This window comes from Rhinatrema bivittatum, chromosome 12 (assembly GCF_901001135.1).
Source record: "Rhinatrema bivittatum chromosome 12, aRhiBiv1.1, whole genome shotgun sequence".
Lineage (NCBI taxonomy): Eukaryota > Metazoa > Chordata > Amphibia > Gymnophiona > Rhinatrematidae > Rhinatrema > Rhinatrema bivittatum.
This window is the reverse complement of record NC_042626.1, coordinates 802,131-821,242: the sequence shown is the minus strand read 5'-3', so window position 1 is coordinate 821,242 and position 19,112 is coordinate 802,131. Positions and strand designations below refer to the sequence as shown.

The following is a 19,112-nucleotide window of genomic DNA, read 5'->3' as shown; positions in this document are numbered from 1 at the left end:
TAACAAGTAGCAGATTTAAAACAATTTGGAAAAAGTGTTGTTTCCATTTATCTCACAATCAAGCTGTGGAGTTTGTTGCTGGAGGATGTGGTGAAGACATCTAGCAAAATTGGTATAGAAGGAGTTTGGATGAGCTTCTGAAGGAAAAGTCAGGCACTTATCCCTGAGAGTGAAGAAATGGATCTACTGTTTTGGGATTTTCCGGGTACTTGTGTCCTAGATTGGCTACTACCTGAGACAGGATGCTGGTCTCGATGGATCTTTGGTTGTACTCAGTACCTATATCTTATATTCTTAAGTTTTTTAAATTAACTATGAACATTTCGAGATCCATATTCAAAAAGCCATTTAGACAGATAATGTAATAGTTATCCATGTAAATGACTTACTCAGTTAGAATTTAGCCAGATAGAAAAGGGGCGTTTCAGAGTGTTCTCAGGAAGGGTTGAGTTATCCAACTAATCTAGCTGAATATCAGGCATATCACTCCCCACTAAAAATACTTTATCTGTCCTTCTCTGCTTCTCCCACCCATTGCCTTCTAAAGTGGCTGGCTCTTCTGTGTGCCGGGAAAGCTCTTTTCAGCGATCCCAGCTGCTTCAAGCTTATGTAAGTAATAATGCTGGAAGCATTACCTGGAAGCATTAAGTAGGTAATAGTGCCGAAGCCTTATGTAGGTAATAATGCTGGAAGTGTTACCTGGAAGCTTTACTTAGGTAATAATGCTGGAAGTGTTACATAGGTAACAATGCTAGAAGTGTTACTTAGGTAATAATGCTGGAAGTGTTACATAGGTTATAACACTAAAGTGTTACCTGGAAGCTTTACTTAGGTAATAATGCTGGAAGTGTTACATAGGTAACAATGCTAGAAGTGTTACTTAGGTAATAATGCTGGAAGTGTTACATAGGTTATAACACTAAAGTGTTACCTGGAAGCTTTACTTAGGCAATAATGCTGGAAGTGTTACATAGGTAACAATGCTGGAAGTGTTACATAGGTAACAATGCTAGAAGTGTTACTTAGGTAATAATGCTGGAAGTGTTGCCTGGAAGCTTTACTTAGGTAATAATGCTGGAAGTGTTACACAGGTAATAATGCTAGAAGTGTAACTTAGGTAATAATGCTGGAAGTGTTACATAGGTAACAATGCTAGAAGTGTTACTTAGGTAATGCTGGAAGTGTTATGTAGGTAATAACGCTGGAAGTGTTTCCTGGAAGCGTTACTTAGGTAATAATGCTAGAAGTGTTATGTAGGTAATAACACTGGAAGTGTTTCCTGGAAGCGTTGCTTAGGTAATAATGCTGGAAGTGTTGCCTGGAAGCGTTACTTAGGTAATAATGCTAGAAGTGTTATGTAGGTAATAACACTGGAAGTGTTTCCTGGAAGCGTTACTTAGGTAATAATGCTAGAAGTGTTATGTAGGTAATAACACTGGAAGTGTTTCCTGGAAGCGTTACTTAGGTAATAATGCTGGAAGTGTTTCCTGGAAGCGTTGCTTAGGTAATAATGCTAGAAGTGTTATGTAGGTAATAACACTGGAAGTGTTTCCTGGAAGCGTTACTTAGGTAATAATGCTAGAAGTGTTATGTAGGTAATAACACTGGAAGTGTTATCTGGAAGCGTTGCTTAGGTAATAATGCTGGAAGTGTTGCCTGGAAGCGTTACTTAGGTAATAATGCTAGAAGTGTTATGTAGGTAATAACACTGGAAGTGTTTCCTGGAAGCGTTGCTTAGGTAATAATGCTAGAAGTGTTATGTAGGTAATAACACTGGAAGTGTTGCCTGGAAGCGTTACTTAGGTAATAATGCTAGAACTGTTATGTAGGTAATAACACTGGAAGTGTTTCCTGGAAGCGTTGCTTAGGTAATAATGCTAGAAGTGTTATGTAGGTAATAACACTGGAAGTGTTTCCTGGAAGCGTTGCTTAGGTAATAATGCTAGAACTGTTACGTAGGTAATAACACTGGAAGTGTTTCCTGGAAGCGTTGCTTAGGTAATAATGCTGGAAGCTTTACTTAGGTAAAAAAGCTGGACATGTTACTTAATAATAAAGCTGGAAGTGTTATCCTGGAAGCATTACATAGGTAATAGCGTACTTTACATTAGAAGGAGCTGGGATCGCTGAGAAGAAGAGGTCGGTATCAGCCAGGGGTGGGGGGGGGGGAGATGAGTGGGGGAGTAGAGGAGAAATTGTTAAAGTATTTTTAGTGGGGAAAAAGGGTTGCGATCTTGTGGCGAATCGTCGCATGAAACGTTAAACTTTCCAATCTTTAAAGGTTTGTGCCAGCTTAAGAGCAGAGTCAAGGGTGAAGAAAGTACATACATGTGGTGGTGTGGCGTGGGCATTGGGCCAGGAGGCTCGCAACTCAGAGCTTTTTTTTTATCTAAGTCACTCTTCTTACCTGCATATCTCTGAAGATATCCAAATAAGTAATGACAAAGGAGGCTGGAAACTTTTAGGCCTAACTGGCCATATTCAGTCACTGGCTGGTCAGGATTAGAGGTATCTGGTTACACATTTATCCTGCTGAAGATACTGAACAAGTTATCACGCTAACCCTAGCTGGATAACTTGTTATCTAAATGGTCTCCTCAATATGTTTAGTACTCCCTGTTGCTAGGTTCTGCTGTTGAGTTCTAATCCCCGGTATGGCTTACAAGTGCAAGAGCTGCTGCTGAGTGAAAGGATCTCATTTGGGGACAGCATTGTACTGGGTGTGTGTGTGTGCAGGATGAGGATAATACAGGAATGTACTGCAAGCCCTAGATAATATATGCATTGAATGAACTGGGGGTCAGGAGGAGGCGTTCTCGTGGCTCTTATATTAGAATTCTGCTTGCTTGGTTTTGCAGATGCTCCTGTTCATCCCCCTTTTGCTCAGCAGCACCCCTATGAGAAGTGTGACCCTCACTCTATGCCCAGTGACATAGGATTTGGGCTTCGAATGGTAGATGGGGTGGTTCATGTTTACACCAAGCGGAACATCATGGACAAGTAAGTGTGTATGTATGTATTGGTCTGGCTGTGAGTGTGTGCGTGTACTGGTCTGGCTGTGAGTGTGTATGTGTGTATGTATGTATTGGTCTGGCTGTGAGTGTGTGTGTGTATTGGTCTAGCTGTGAGTGTGTATTCAGATGGCTGTGAGTATGTGTACATATTGGTCTCGCTGTGAATGTAAGTGTGTGTGTGTTTATTGGTCTGGCTGTGAATGAGAGTGTGCATGTGTATCGGTCTCGCTGTGAGTGTGTGTGTATAGGTCTGTCTATGAATGTGAGGGTGTATATGTGTATTGGTCTGGCAGTGAGTGTAAGTGTGTGTGTGTATTGTTCTGGCTGTGAATGTGAGGGTGTGCCTATGTATTGGTCTGGCTGTGAGTGTGTGTATGTATTGGTCTGGTTGTGAGAGTGTAAGTTTGTGAGTGATTCGGTCTGGCTGTGAGTGTGTGTGTGTGTATTGGTCTGGCTGTGAGAGTGTAAGTTTGTGAGTGATTCGGTCTGGCTGTGAGTGTGTGTGTGTGTATTGGTCTGGCTGTGAGAGTGTAAATTTGTGAGTGATTCAGTCTGGCTGTGAGTGTGTGTGTGTGTTCTGGCTGTGAGTGTGTGCGTGTGTGTATTGGTCTGGCTGTGAGTGTGTAAGTTTGTGAGTGATTCAGTCTGGCTGTGAGTGTGTGTGTGTGTGTGAGTGTGTGTGTATGTTCTGGCTGTGAGTGTGTGCGTGTGTGTATTGGTCTGGCTGTGAGTGTGTGTGTGTGCGTGTGTATTGGTCTGGCTGTGAGTGTGTGTGTGTGTGTGCATGTGTATTGGTCTGGCTGTGAGTGTGTAAATTTGTGAGTGATTCGGTCTGGCTGTGAGTGTGTGTGTGTGTTCTGGCTGTGAATGTGAGGGTGTGCCTATGTATTGGTCTGGCTATGAGTGTGTAAGTTTGTGAGTGATTCGGTCTGGCTGTGAGTGTGTGTGTGTGAGTGTGTATTGGTCTGGCTGTGAGTGTGTAAGTTTGTGAGTGATTCGGTCTGGCTGTGAGTGTGTGTGTGTGAGTGTGTATTGGTCTGGCTGTGAGTGTGTAAGTTTGTGAGTGATTCGGTCTGGCTGTGAGTGTGTGTGTGTGTGTGTTGTTCTGGCTGTGAATGTGAGGGTGTGCCTATGTATTGGTCTGGCTGTGAGTGTGTGTGTTTGTGTGTGTATTGGTCTGGCTGTGAGTGTGTGTGTTTGTGTGTGTATTGGTCTGGCTGTGACTCTACGTGTGTGCGTGTGTATTGGTCTGGCTGTGAGTGTGTGTGCGTGTGTATTGGTGTGACTGTGACTGTATTAGTGTGTGCGTGTGTATTGGTCTGGCTGTGAGTGTGTAAGTTTGAGAGTGATTCGGTCTGGCTGTGAGTGTGTGTGTGTGTTGTTCTGGCTGTGACTGTATTAGTGTGTGCGTGTGTATTGGTCTGGCTGTGAGTGTGTGTGTTTGTGTGTGTATTGGTCTGGCTGTGACTCTACGTGTGTGCGTGTGTATTGGTCTGGCTGTGAGTGTGTGTGCGTGTGTATTGGTGTGACTGTGTCTGTATTAGTGTGTGCGTGTGTATTGGTCTGGCTGTGAGTGTGTGTGTTTGTGTGTGTATTGGTCTGGCTGTGACTCTATGTGTGTGCGTGTGTATTGGTCTGGCTGTGAGTGTGTGTGCGTGTGTATTGTGTGACTGGTGACTGTATTAGTGTGTGCATGTGTATTGGTCTGGCTGAGTGTGTGTTAGTGTGTATATTCACAAGGCTCCTCCTTTTTACAGAAGCACTGAGCTGGACCTGCCATATCCTGACCTGCAGGAATTTATAGCTGATATGAACTTCCTCATGGCTCTGATTATCAATGGTCCAATGTAAGTAGAGAGAACTCTTGTACCTTCACTTCTCCTCATTCCCCCCTGAACAGCTCCTCTCCCCCTACCAACACAGCCTCTTACATCCATCCTGAAGGCCTTGTCGAGCTGAAATACGTCTTCTACAGACTGACATTTCCAAATGTTCTTTTCCTGCCTTGGCACCTGATGTGTTATCCATGGAGTGCTGTCCGGGCCTGTGAATCCTATTATTGCTGTCTTTTGTCTGGGCAGAAAGTCCTTCTGTTACCGCCGACTGCAGTATCTCAGCTCCAAATTCCAGATGCATGTACTACTGAATGAGATGAAGGAGCTAGCAGCTCAGAAGAAGGTGCCCCACCGCGATTTCTACAACATCCGAAAGGTATCCTCCTCCTTCATGTCTGCAGTCAGAGCATGCAATCTGGGGTCCATGTTCTGCCTTACTCCCCTCTCCACAAGGCTACGATCAGGATCCCATTCCCCCCTCCTGCCGCCCACCCATGGCTGCAGTCAGGGTCCTCGTTCTCTCGCACTCCCATGGCTGCAGTGCGGATGTTTACTCGCTTTTATCCCTGTTCCCCTCAGCCCCATAGCTGCCGTCAGGAATTTTGCTGTCTTTCGTCTCCCCCTCCCCCTCTCTCTTTTCTCCTTTACCCCTCTCGTCCTGGTGGCTGCAGTGGAGGTTCTCACCCCGTGTGTTCCACAGGTGGACACTCACATCCACGCCTCCTCCTGCATGAACCAGAAGCACTTACTGCGTTTCATTAAGAGATCCATGAAGAAGTCCCCGGCTGAGATTGTTCATGTTGAGAATGGCAAAGAACAGACATTGAAGGAAGTTTTTGAGAGCATGAATCTCACAGCCTATGACCTGAGTGTGGACACACTGGATGTTCACGCGGTATGTGGCCTGTGCTTTTCCAAGGCCCACACATGGAGTTTAAATAAATCCACACTAACATTGCTGCAGTCAGTTACACTGAATGGGAAGACAGAGGATGTCAGTGATAGACTGACTTCTGTACACATGGAGAGAAGGAGCATGCATGTGTGAGCCAAGGGGTGTGTACACACGGAGGGGAGGAATGTGCATCTACGGGACAGGGAGTATGTACACATGGAGAGAAGGAGCATGCATGTGTGAGCCAAGGGGTGTGTACACACGGAGGGGAGGAACGTGCATGTACAGGACAGGGAATATGTACACATGGAGAGAAGGAGCATGCATGTGTGAGCCAAGGGGTGTGTACACACAGAGGGGAGGAACGTGCATGTATGGGACAGGGAGTATGTACACATGGAAAGATGGAGCATGCATGTGTGAGCCAAGGAGTGTGTACACATAGAGGGGAGGAACGTGCATGTATGGGACAGGGAGTATGTACACATGGAAAGATGGAGCATGCATGTGTGAGCCAAGGAGTGTGTACACATAGAGGGGAGGAATGTGCATGTATGGGACAGGGAGTATGTACACATGGAAAGATGGAGCATGCATGTGCACCTGTGGAGAAGGAGATGGGTACAAATTGAAGGGGAGGAGCATGCATGTGTAGGGCAGGGAGTGGGTACACATGGAGAGGAGGAACATACATGTGTAAGCCGTGGGGTGTGTACACATAGAGTGGAGGAACATGTATGTGTGGCACAGGGATTATGTACATATGGAAAGAAGCATGCATGTGTGGAGTAGTAGATGTATTCACATGGAGGAAAAGGAGTATGCATGTGTGAACCAAGGGGTGTGTACATTTGGAGAGAAGGAGCATGCATATGTGGGACGGGAGTGTGTTTACATGAAGAGGAACATGCATGTGTGGGACAGGGAGTGTGTACACATGGAAAGGAGGAGCATGCATATGTGAACCAAGGGGTGTGTACCCATGGAGAGAAGGAGCATGCATGTGTGGGACAGGGAGTGTGTACACATGGAAAGGAGGAGCATGCGTGTGTGGGACAGGGAGTGTGTACACATGGAAAGGAGGAGCATGCATGTATGGGACAGGGAGTGTGTACACATGGAAAGGAGGAGCATGCATGTATGGGACAGGGAGTATGTACACATGAAGAGGAACATGCATGTGTGGGACAGGGAGTGTGTACACATGGAAAGGAGGAGCATGCATGTGTGGGACAGGGAGTGTGTACACATGGAAAGGAGGAGCATGCATGTGTGGGACAGGGAGTGTGTACACATGGAAAGGAGGAACATGCATGTATGGGACAGGGAGTGTGTACACATGGAAAGGAGGAGCATGCATGTGTGGGACAGGGAGTGTGTACACATGGAAAGGAGGAACATGCATGTATGGGACAGGGAGTGTGTACACATGAAGAGGAACATGCATGTATGGGACAGGGAGTAGGTACACATGGAAAGGAGGAGCATGCATGTGTGGGACAGGGAGTGTGTACACATGGAAAGGAGGAACATGCATGTATGGGACAGGGAGTGTGTACACATGGAAAAGAGGAACATGCATGTATGGGACAGGGAGTGTGTACACATGAAGAGGAACATGCATGTGTGGGACAGGGGAGTGCACCTTTGGAGCAGGAGGTGTGTACACATGGAGGGGAGGAATGTTGTGGTGGATAGAGTTCTGTGTGTATGGTGTTGAGCTGGACACATCTTGTAGTACCCTAAGCATGATAAGAGGCTGCTGGCTCTATAATGATATTCTCGCCTGCTTCTTTGCACAGGACAGAAACACTTTTCATCGTTTCGATAAATTCAATGCCAAGTACAATCCAATTGGAGAATCCATCCTTCGAGAGATTTTATCAAAACTGATAACCAAGTCTCTGGAAAATATTTTGCTCATATTATCAAGGTAAATGATTGTTCCCTATCTGCTTCCTGTTGGGCCCCTCAGGCAGACTATGCTGACCGCAGCTTCTCCCTTCTCAGGAGGTGATGTGGGATCTCGAGGAAAGTAAATACCAGAATGCAGAGTTGCGCCTCTCCATCTACGGCCGCTCCCGGGATGAGTGGGACAGCCTGGCCCGCTGGGCTGTGGACCATAAGGTGCATTCCAACAACGTTCGATGGCTGGTGCAAGTGCCACGTCTCTTGTGAGTCTGCAGGCTCTGCCCTGGCCCAGCGATCAGAATAGACCATCCCACCTTTAAAGGGGTCACCAGATTCCTTGAACTTTCAAGCCCTCTGTCCACTTATGCTCTTTGTCTGCTCTCCCCTCTTCCCTTACCCCACTGCTCCTCTGGATTCTCCTATCCCCCCCCCCCCTCACTGCTCCTCTGGTTTCTCCTATCCCCCCCCCCCTCACAGATTCTCTGGTTTCTCCTCTCCCCCCCCCCTCACTGCTCCTCTGGTTTCTCCTATCCCCCCCCCCTCACTGCTTCTCTGGTTTCTCCTATCCCCTCCCCCCCTCACTGCTTCTCTGGTTTCTCCTATCCCCCCCCCCCCCTCACTGCTTCTCTGGTTTCTCCTATCCCCTCCCCCCCCCCTCACTGCTCCTCTGGTTTCTCCTATCCCCCCCCTCACTGCTCCTCTGGTTTCTCCTATCCCCCCCCCTCACTGCTTCTCTGGTTTCTCCTATCCCCTCCCCCTCACAGATTCTCTGGTTCTCCTATCTCCCCCCCCCCCCCACCTCTGCTTCTCTGGTTTCTCCTATCCCCTCCCCCCCTCACAGATTCTCTGGTTTCTCCTATCCCCCCCCCCCCCCCTCACTGCTCCTCTGGTTTCTCCTATCCCCCCCCCCTCACAGATTCTCTGGTTTCTCCTATCCCCCCCCCTCACTGCTCCTCTGGTTTCTCCTATCCCCCCCCCCCCTCACTGCTTCTCTGGTTTCTCCTATCCCCTCCCCCCCTCACTGCTTCTCTGGTTTCTCCTATCCCCCCCCCCCCCCTCACTGCTTCTCTGGTTTCTCCTATCCCCTCCCCCCCTCACTGCTCCTCTGGTTTCTCCTATCCCCCCCCCCTCACTGCTCCTCTGGTTTCTCCTATCCCATCCCCCCCTACTGCTTCTCTGGTTTTCTCCTATCCCCGTCCCCCCCCTCACAGATTCTCTGGTTTCTTCTCCTATCCCCCCCCCTCACTGCTCCTCTGGTTTCTCCTATCCCCCCCACTCACTGCTCCTCTGGTTTCTCCTGTTCCCCCCCCCTCACAGATTCTCTGGTTTCTCCTATCCCCCCCCCCCCCCTCACACGGATTCTCTGGTTTCTCCTATCCCCCCCCCTCACTGCTCCTCTGGTTTCTCCTATCCCCCCCCCTCACTGCTCCTCTGGTTTCTCCTGTCCCCCCCCTCACAGATTCTCTGGTTTCTCCTATCCCCTCCCCCCCTCACGGATTCTCTGGTTTCTCCTATCCCCCCCCCCTCACTGCTCCTCTGGTTTCTCCTATCCCCTCCCCCCCCTCACGGATTCTCTGGTTTCTCCTATCCCCCCCCCCCCCCCTTACGGATTCTCTGGTTTCTCCTATCCCCCCCCCCCCTCACTGCTCCTCTGGTTTCTCCTATCCCCTCCCCCCCCCCTTATGGATTCTCTGGTTTCTCCTATTCCCCCCCCCCCTCACTGCTCCTCTGGTTTCTCCTATCCCCTCACCCCCCCCCCTCATGGATTCTCTGATTTCTCCTATCCCCCCCCCCCCTCACTGCTCCTCCCCCCCTCACGGATTCTCTGGTTTCTCCTATCCCCCCCCCCCCTCACTGCTCCTCTGGTTTCTCCTATCCCCTCCCCTCCCCTCACTGCTCCTCTGGTTTCTCCTCCCCTCATGTTCCTTCCTCTCTCATTTCCTTCTTTCCCTCTTCTCTGACAGTGATGTCTACCATGCTAAGAAGCAGCTGTCCAATTTCCACGAGATGCTGCAGAATATTTTCTTGCCTTTGTTTGAAGCCACCATCAACCCTGCTAGCCACCCGGAGCTCCACCTCTTTCTGGAACATGTATGTACACAGGGCTTGCAAAGGTTACCAAACGTATTCAGTCCTTCAGCAGAGGACAGCCCGGGAGTGACTGGAGCACTCCCAGCCTGACAGGCCACTGCCTAAGCAATGGCGCCTTTTCAAGTTATTACTGCTTATTGTGCAAGTGCTGCCTTCTCTTTCTCTCAAAGCATCCTCTCTCTGCCTCTGGGTGGCATGCAGGTGTTTCTCTGCTGGTCTCTGCTATCCTTTATCTCTCTTTTCTCCATGCTGTTGGCTGTATAGGTGATTGGCTTTGACAGTGTGGATGATGAATCTAAACCGGAGCACCACATCTTCAGCTTAGACAGTCTGTTACCTGAGAAGTGGATGGAGGAGGATAACCCACCTTATTCATATTACCTGTACTATATGTTTGCCAACATGACAGTTCTCAATCATCTACGTAGGTAAGAGATTAGTACCTCATGGCCCTTGGCTCCAGTCAAATAGGGGTGTGATGCAGTAAACTGTACCACCAAAATTGCTCTGTAACCCCTGCGAGTGATGCTGGCACGCTCTTACACTCAGTACCCTGTAACCCCTGGGTGTGATGCTGGCACGCTCTTACACACAGTAACCTGTAACCCTGCGAGTGATGCTGGCACGCTCTTACACTCAGTACCCTGTAACCCCTGGGTGTGATGCTGGCACGCTCTTATACTCAGTACCCTGTAACCCCTGGGTGTGATGCTGGCACGATCTTATACTCAGTTCCCTGTAACCCCTGGGTGTGATGCTGGCACGCTCTTACACACAGTAACCTGTAACCCTGCGAGTGATGCTGGCACGCTCTTACACTCAGTACCCTGTAACCCCTGGGTGTGATGCTGGCACGCTCTTACACACAGTACCCTGTAACCCCTGCGTGTGGTACTGGCACGCTCTTACACTCAGTACCCTGTAACCCCTGCCTGTGGTGCTGGCCACGCTCTTACACTCGGTACCCTGTAACCCTGCGTGTGATGCTGGCACGCTCTTACACTCGGTACCCTGTAACCCCTGGTGTGATGCTGGCACGCTCTTACACTCGGTACCCTGTAACCCTGGGTGTGATGCTGGCACGCTCTTACACTCAGTACCCTGTAACCCCTGCGTGTGATGCTGGCACGCTCTTACACTCAGTACCCTGTAACCCTGCGTGTGGTGCTGGCACACTCTTACACACAGTACCCTGTAACCCCTGGGTGTGATGCTGGCACGCTCTTACACTCGGTACCCTGTAACCCTGCGTGTGATGCTGGCACGCTCTTACACTCAGTACCCTGTAACCCTGCGTGTGATGCTGGCACGCTCTTACATTCAGTACCCTGTATCCCCTGGGTGTGATGCTGGCACGCTCTTACACTCAGTACCCTGTAACCCCTGGGTTTGATGCTGGCACGCTCTTACACTCAGTACCCTGTAACCCCTGGGTGTGATGCTGGCACGCTCTTACACTCAGTACCCTGTAACCCCTGGGTGTGATGCTGGCACGCTCTTACACTCAGTACCCTGTATCCCCTGGGTGTGATGCTGGCACGCTCTTACACTCAGTACCCTGTAACCCCTGGGTGTGATGCTGGCACGCTCTTACACTCAGTACCCTGTAACCCCTGGGTGTGATGCTGGCACGCTCTTACACTCAGTACCCTGTAACCCCTGGGTGTGATGCTGGCACGCTCTTACACTCAGTACCCTGTAACCCCTGGGTGTGGTGCTGGCACGCTCTTACACTCAGTACCCTGTAACCCCTGGGTGTGATGCTGGCACGCTCTTACACTCAGTACCCCTGTAACCCCTGGGTGTGATGCTGGCACGCTCTTACACTCAGTACCCTGTAACCCCTGGGTGTGATGCTGGCACGCTCTTACACTCAGTACCCTGTAACCCCTGGGTGTGATGCTGGCACGCCCTTACACTCAGTACCCCTGTATCCCCTGGGTGTGATGCTGGCACGCTCTTACACTCAGTACCCTGTAACCCCTGGGTGTGATGCTGGCACGCTCTTACACTCAGTACCCTGTAACCCCTGGGTGTGATGCTGGCACGCCCTTACACCCAGTACCCTGTAACCCCTGGGTGTGATGCTGGCACGCTCTTACACTCAGTACCCTGTAACCCCTGGGTGTGATGCTGGCACGCTCTTACACTCAGTACCCTGTAACCCCTGGGTGTGATGCTGGCACGCTCTTACACTCAGTACCCTGTAACCCTGGGTGTGATGCTGGCACGCTCTTACACTCAGTACCCTGTAACCCCTGCGTGTGGTGCTGGCACGCTCTTACACTCAGTACCCTGTAACCCCTGGGTGTGATGCTGGCACGCTCTTACACTCAGTACCCTGTAACCCCTGCGTGTGGTGCTGGCACGCCCTTACACTCAGTACCCTGTATCCCCTGGGTGTGATGCTGGCACGCCCTTACACTCAGTACCCTGTATCCCCCTGGGTGTGATGCTGGCACGCTCTTACACTCGGTACCCCTGTATCCCCTGGGTGTGATGCTGCACGCTCTTACACTCGGTACCCTGTAACCCCTGGGTGTGATGCTGGCACCCTCTTACACTCAGTACCCTGTAACCCTGGTGTGGTGCTGGCACGCTCTTACACACAGTACCCTGTAACCCCTGCGTGTGGTGCTGGCACGCTCTTACACTCAGTACCCTGTAACCCCTGCGTGTGGTGCTGGCACGCTCTTACACTCAGTACCCTGTACCCCTGGGTGTGATGCTGGCACGCCCTTACACTCAGTACCCTGTAACCCCTGGGTGTGATGCTGGCACGCCTCTACACTCAGTACCCTGTAAACCCTGGGTGTGATGCTGGACACGCCCTTACACTCAGTACCCTGTAACCCTGGGTGTGATGCTGGCACACTCTTACACTCAGTACCCTGTAACCCCTGGGTGTGATGCTGGCACGCCCTTACACTCAGTACCCTGTAACCCTGGGTGTGATGCTGGCACGCTCTTACACTCAGTACCCTGTAACCCCTGGGTGTGATGCGGGCACGCTCTTACACTCAGTACCCTGTAACCATGCGTGTCATGCTGTCACTCTGATTTGGATTTTTATATTTATTGTTTAAATTGCTTTTTGCAAATCTGAGCTGAAGGTGAGGGTTCACAATCCAACTTGGTTGCTAGCTGAGGTAACAGAGGGTAAAGTGAATTATTTCAGTGGGGTTTGAACCCTGCTGCTCTAACCACATGGGCTACACCTGCACTCGTAATACTTGGGTGCTGTTCTTTAGGACGAGGGGCTTTCACACCTTTGTGCTGCGGCCTCACTGTGGTGAAGCAGGGCCTATCCACCATCTGGTATCAGGATTTATGCTCTCCGAGAACATCTCACACGGACTCCTGCTGCGTAAGGTAAGGCAGGAGGCAAGGCTGATGCTTGTTGGGATTGTGACTGGGCCTTGGCTGTTAACTCTTTGTTGTCACCGGCAGGCTCCCGTTCTTCAGTATCTCTATTACCTGGCCCAGATCGGCATTGCTATGTCTCCTCTCAGCAATAATAGTTTGTTTCTGAGTTACCATCGCAACCCTTTACCAGACTTCCTGTCGCGGGGGCTGGTGGTGGCCCTGTCTACTGATGACCCCCTGCAGTTCCACTTCACTAAGGTCAGTACTGGGGTGGTCTGAAGGTGGCATTTGCCACCGTTAAGATGCAATAAGGATGTGTGCATGTTAGCACACCTCTGCACATATTTTTATGCTTGAAGTGTACTTGTGAAGTATAAGTATTTTACACAGAGACGTGTGCACACAGCATAGCGCTCCTCTGTGCAGATCCCCTGTTAATCAAGGCAGAGAGGAGCAGAGGCCTCCCTAACGCTGGAAATCTATGGGCGATTTCTGACACTAATCAGGAGCTCAGCTTTCAACAGCTTTAGGCTCTTAATTTATCATTAGAGCTGAGTCCCTAAAAGCTGGTTGAGTAAGAGCAGGGAAGCAATGCTTGCAGCTTACCACTGATTTCCAGCTCTTGGAGCCTGAATCTAGGAAGATGAATAGCAGGAGTCTAAATTCAGGAGCTGGGCTTTTTTTTTTTTTAATATCGTCCTCTGTGTTATGGGCAAACAATTTTTAGGAACCTTAACTAGTGCTTTTAACCCATCTTTTCCTAGTGTGTAGCCAGATGGACTCAGGACCAATGGGTTATGCTCCCCTGCCAGTAGATGGAGACGGAGTCAGGTTTCAAAGCTGACATCACCCTAGATACCCCCGCCCCCTGCAGTGACCTCAGCCCTTCAGTGTTTCTCCGTCTCCAGCAGATGTGGATGTGCTTTCCCTATGGTGCTCGCTGTTCCTTTTGGAAGAAGAAATTCTACTTTTATATTGGAGAAAAGATTGAGCCCCACTCTCCTGCGGTGATACCTAAAGGTCCCTCCTCAGCTGAGAATTCCCGAGGGGATTTCTGAGATCCCTCCGAGGTTTGCCTTGGTCCGGTAGCCGGCTCCTGGTGTGGACTTTGCCTCTGAAGCAGCTGAAAGGCAGCAGGTGCAGGAAGCAGAGGGTGGTGGTGATGGTCAAAGCCCTCTCCCCCCATAGCCAGAGACCGTCTCTGTACTCAGCGGGTAAGCGCTGAGCTCAGGTAAGGAAAAAAAAAAGAGAGAAGAGGATATCTCATCGATTCAGAGACATTGGAGGGTTTTCGGGAAGACTTCCTCCGGTCTCCCTGCTCGGTGTTCCCGATCCCGTTGAGGTAAGGGGAAGTGGGCTTCCGAACTGGCTGAGTGGCCCCCGATGTGCTAGGACCCGCTGTAGGCTTCATCGGCACACCTTGTGTTAGGCCGCGGCATCGCCATCTTGTGCGCGTTTTTCTGCCGGTATTGCCCACCACAGAATACAAGTAAAGCCAGGTGCACGGGCTGTGCGTGTGCCTTGCTGTGGTCCGTGTAGGTGCCTGAAAACTGTGTGCATAAAAGTCTAAGTGTAAGCTGTCTAAACTCGCAGTTACTGTCACCAGTGACTCCGGCAGCAAAGAATCTGAAGCCTTTTCTCTCTGTGCTGCTTCTCATATTGGGGACTGCAGAGTCTGACCTGGATTATGAGGAAGCCCCGGGAGAGATGGGCCTCCCCAGACTTTGCTAAGCCCAGCTCCTCCCATTCAGAGGATGGGTCAGCCATAGCCTTAACTGGAAGTACCCTGGATCCGAGTATCCCCGGGACTGGGTCTTCCATGGGAGAGGGAAATTCAGCAGCACCTACCCCACTACCTCCTGGGCTAGGCATGGACCCAGCCACCTTCTCTTGGGTGGAATTCTTTCAAGGCCTTCAGGCCTTTGTACAGGCACAGTCTGCTACCTCACTCGCCCCTGGCCGGACAGAACCTCAGCCGGTAAGCCCTCCCTATCCCAGTCCTATCGGCAGACCTTGAGGCATGCCTTGCCTCACCAAGGGTATCCCTGGCAGGGACCTGGATGGCATGGACGAAGAAGAGGACCAGATTCATTGGAAGATGGGGAAATCCCACCCTGGTTTAGAACCATATCAGACCACCTAAGTGGTGGCAACCAAAAGGCAGCTATAGCTGTCGAATTAGTCACCAGGTGCAACCTCCAAGGCAAATCTCACAAAGATGCCCTTTAAAGAATCACTCCTCTTCGGGAGCAAATTGGAAAAGCTGGACAGTAAATGGGCCATTGTCCAATACCAGACAACAACCAACAAGGACTGAACTTCACAATCTGGGTAAACAAATAAATGTGGGGGTAGCTTGCTTATTGCGGTGGTTACTACCCTAAACCAATTAAGCCTGAATCATCACTTTGAATGCATATACAGCATTTCTCTCTGCTTCGACGGCAGGGGGAAATGTGGAAAAGAGGATTTACATTCAGACAACCAACAACAAGGCATGGATCTGTGCAGTCTGGGTAAACAAGCATCAGGGTAACTTGCTTGATGCAACGATTACTACCCTTAACCATTAAGCCTTATGCTCACCTTTGATGCAACTCCAACATTACTCCCTGCATCAATGGCAGGGAATGGCAGGAAATTCAAATCAAACAGTTACCAACAAGGGCCCTGAACTTGGTGGTCGGTGAAACAGATAAGTCTGGGAAAATAAGAGTGGGAGCTTGCTGGGCAGACTGGATAGACTGGTTTGGCATTTTTCTGCCGTCGTTTCTATGTTTCTATGTATGTAAGATAAGAGAAAGCAGTTACAGCGCCCCTCGCCCATGAGGGGTCGATCCAGGGGCTCCCAATGCTTTCGCCCCTAAAGAAACTCGACTTTTCAGAGGTCTCAGTCCTTTAGGAGAACTCAATCTTTTCAGAGTGGCAGCCCAAGAGAGGGGTCAGGCTCAGGATTAGGTTTGTCCCAAACCCCCCAATGAAGTTTTCCTGACCCACCCTCAGAACGAGGAGATAGGGGGTCGCCTGTCCCTATTCTACCAATGGTAGGTTGAGATCGTTTCAGACAAATGGGCACTGGAAGTCATACAAGAAGGATATGTGCTGGAATTTCGCAGCACTCCTCAGGACATATTCATGATATCTCCTTGCCACTCCCAGCACAAGAAGCAAGGAGTGGAGACTATCCTGTTAAGGCTTCTCAGGATGAGGGCTATAATTCCAGTTCCTGTGCCCCAGGAAAATACGGGGCATTATTCCATCTATTTAATCGTACCCAAGAAGGAAGATTCCTTTCGCCCCTTCCTAGACCTCAAGAGCGTCAACCAACATCTACGATTGATTCATTTCCACATGGAAACCCTACGCTTCATGAAAATGGCTGTACAATCAGGAGAATTCTTAACCTCCCTGGACCTATCTGAGGCCTACCTACATATTCCAATCCAGCAAGAACATCAACTTTTCCTACGCTTTGCAGTATTGGGTCGCCATTATCAGTTCCAGGCACTGCCCTTTGGCCTGGCCACCACCCCTAAAACATTTTCCAAGATTATGGTGGTCTTAGCGGCAGCGTTGAGAAAAGAGGGAATCCTGGTGCACCCACACTTGGACAACTGGTTGATCCGGGCAAAGTCCATGGAAGAGAGTGTCCGGGTTACCAATTGGGTGACCTCCTTGCTTCAGGAACTTAGTTGGATCGTAAACATAGACAAAAGCAGTCTCAAACTCTCCCAGTCCTTGGAATATTTGGCAGTCCGGTTTAACACCAAGCAAGGCAAGGTTTTCCTCCCGACCACACAGATAAGGAAGTTGATGTCTCAAGTATGTCTGTTGATGAACATGATATGCCCGATGGTGTGAAGCTATCTTTAAGTCCTCGGTTTGATGGCAGCAACCCTGGAAGTAGTGCCATGGGTGAGGGCACACATGCGACCACTTCAACGTTCCCTGCTGTCACGTTGGAACCCGCTGTCTCAAGACTATTCGATTTGTTTCCACTTACTGATGGAAGTATGCTCTTAGCTCCAGTGGTGGCTGCAGCTCATCTGGGCAGGGGTGTACCCCTGTCCCCTCCAAACTGGCTGGTCCTCATGACAGACATGAGCCTCCGGGGCTGGGGAGCTCACTGTCAGGAACTGATGGCCTAGGGGCATTGGACCAAGGAAGAGGCCCTCTGGAACATAAAACTCTTGGAAGCCAGGGCAGTCAGATTAGTGTGTCTAAAATTCAGCCACATAATCCAGGGTCAAGCAGGCCGCATAATGTCGGACAACGTTACAACGATAGCCTACATCAACCAGCAGTGTGGCACCAAAAGCCAGCAAGTGTCACGGGAGATAGATCTCCTTATGGAATGGGCAGAAATACACCTATTTATTTATTTATTTTATTTCTTTTCCTATACCGATGCTCAAGACTAGGTCTTATCGTACCGGTTTACAATGTAACTGAGGGGAAACCAATTAACATCAAGGTACCAATTAACCAATTAACACCTACAGATGATCTCAGCTTCCCATATCACAGGAAAAGACAACATCAAGGCAGACTTTCTAAGCAGGGAGAGTCTGGATCCAGGAGAGTGGGTGTTGTCAGCCAAAGCCTTTCAGCTGGTAGTAGATCACTGGGGTCTCCCGTCCATCGACCTGCTGGCCGCATTTCACAATGCAAAGGTTCCCCGATTCTTCAGTTGCAGAAGAGATCAGTTGACCCTAGGGATCGATGCTCTCGTTCAGACCTGGCAGGAAGAGGAGCTCCGCTATGCCTTCTTTCCATGGCCCTTCCTAAGCAGGGTCATTCACAGAATCAAACGCCACAGGGGATTAGCTCCAGATTGGCCCAGGTGTCTGTGGTATGTTGACATGTGGAGACTCCTGGTGAAGACCTCCCTGTGCCTCCCACCGCACAGGGTCTTGCTATAGCAGGGACCTGTCCTTCAGGAGGATCCGACTCGATTCTGTCTTATGGTCTGCCCCTTGAGAAGGCGCGTCTGATGAAGTGAGGATATTCGGCAGCAATAATTGCCACCTTACTTTTTTTTTTTTAATTCTTTATTTATTGAGTTTTTCTTTTACAAATTAAGAAAACTTAAATTTAAGTTAACATTTTTGGTGCAATTTAAACAATTATACAGTAGTAATTTAAACATAAAACATTCAAGTAAATCATCACCATCATATTGTAATTATTCAATTTGTATTTTAACAACAGCATTTTTTATATAGAAACTTAAACTTGGAGGCAAGTGAAATTCTTTAAGGAGATTTCAAAAGAAAAAACAACTAAACAGTCCACTAACAGGGCATTAACATAGATTACACTCCAGCATCCACTACTCATTGAGAGTTATTGGGGAAGAGGTGGTGGGCTGTCTGGATTCCACGAATTTTTTAAGCTGATCAAACTGAAAAAATATAAATGCCTCTGTGCCTCTTTTTAGGAGACGGATAGCTTAACACAAAGGAAAATCCTAAGGCAATAACTTTCTGACGCAAAGTAAGAAATTCTTTCCTGATTTGAGTGGCCTGAGCCAAATCAGGAAATAGCTTTACCGGCTGGTCATAGAACATCAAAGGAAACTTCCTAAAATAGGATTTCATGATATTATTTACATCCTGTTTATAGATAAATGATGCCAAGAGAGAATTCCTCTCTATAACATCCATATTGGAATTTTCCAAAAAACTAGTCAAATTTGCTGGTATATTTACTAAATTTGTTCCTCTTGCCGAGGCTCTCTTATTCATACAACATTACTTAACAACCTTTAGAATTAAACAAATTCAATGTCATGAACCCTAATTAATCTGTTTTGACTTTCTATAATCGGATCGTGGGTCACCAATATAAATCTCTGTTAAGAAATTTTAATCTTTATTCAAATTATCAAATTCTAAAATAAATCTCAATTTTTCATTTTACTATTTTTAATTAAATTGTTTTGTATGTTTTTTTTATAATAAGGAGACAGAGCCACAGAACTGGTATCTTAGGTTATGA

At 48.9% G+C, this 19,112-nt stretch overlaps 1 protein-coding gene across 1 annotated transcript in view; it reads left to right on the top strand.

Moving 5' to 3' along the window:
• AMPD2 (adenosine monophosphate deaminase 2) overlaps nt 1-19,112 on the top strand; it is a 75,726-nt gene that overhangs the window by 44,337 nt on the left and 12,277 nt on the right. The window contains 11 exon segments of the mRNA XM_029573513.1: nt 2,859-3,000; nt 4,772-4,861; nt 5,096-5,225; nt 5,550-5,744; nt 7,547-7,619; nt 7,622-7,677; nt 7,755-7,918; nt 9,620-9,746; nt 10,011-10,174; nt 12,998-13,118; nt 13,197-13,370. Of these exon segments, the coding sequence (XP_029429373.1) occupies nt 2,859-3,000; nt 4,772-4,861; nt 5,096-5,225; nt 5,550-5,744; nt 7,547-7,619; nt 7,622-7,677; nt 7,755-7,918; nt 9,620-9,746; nt 10,011-10,174; nt 12,998-13,118; nt 13,197-13,370 (1,436 nt within the window).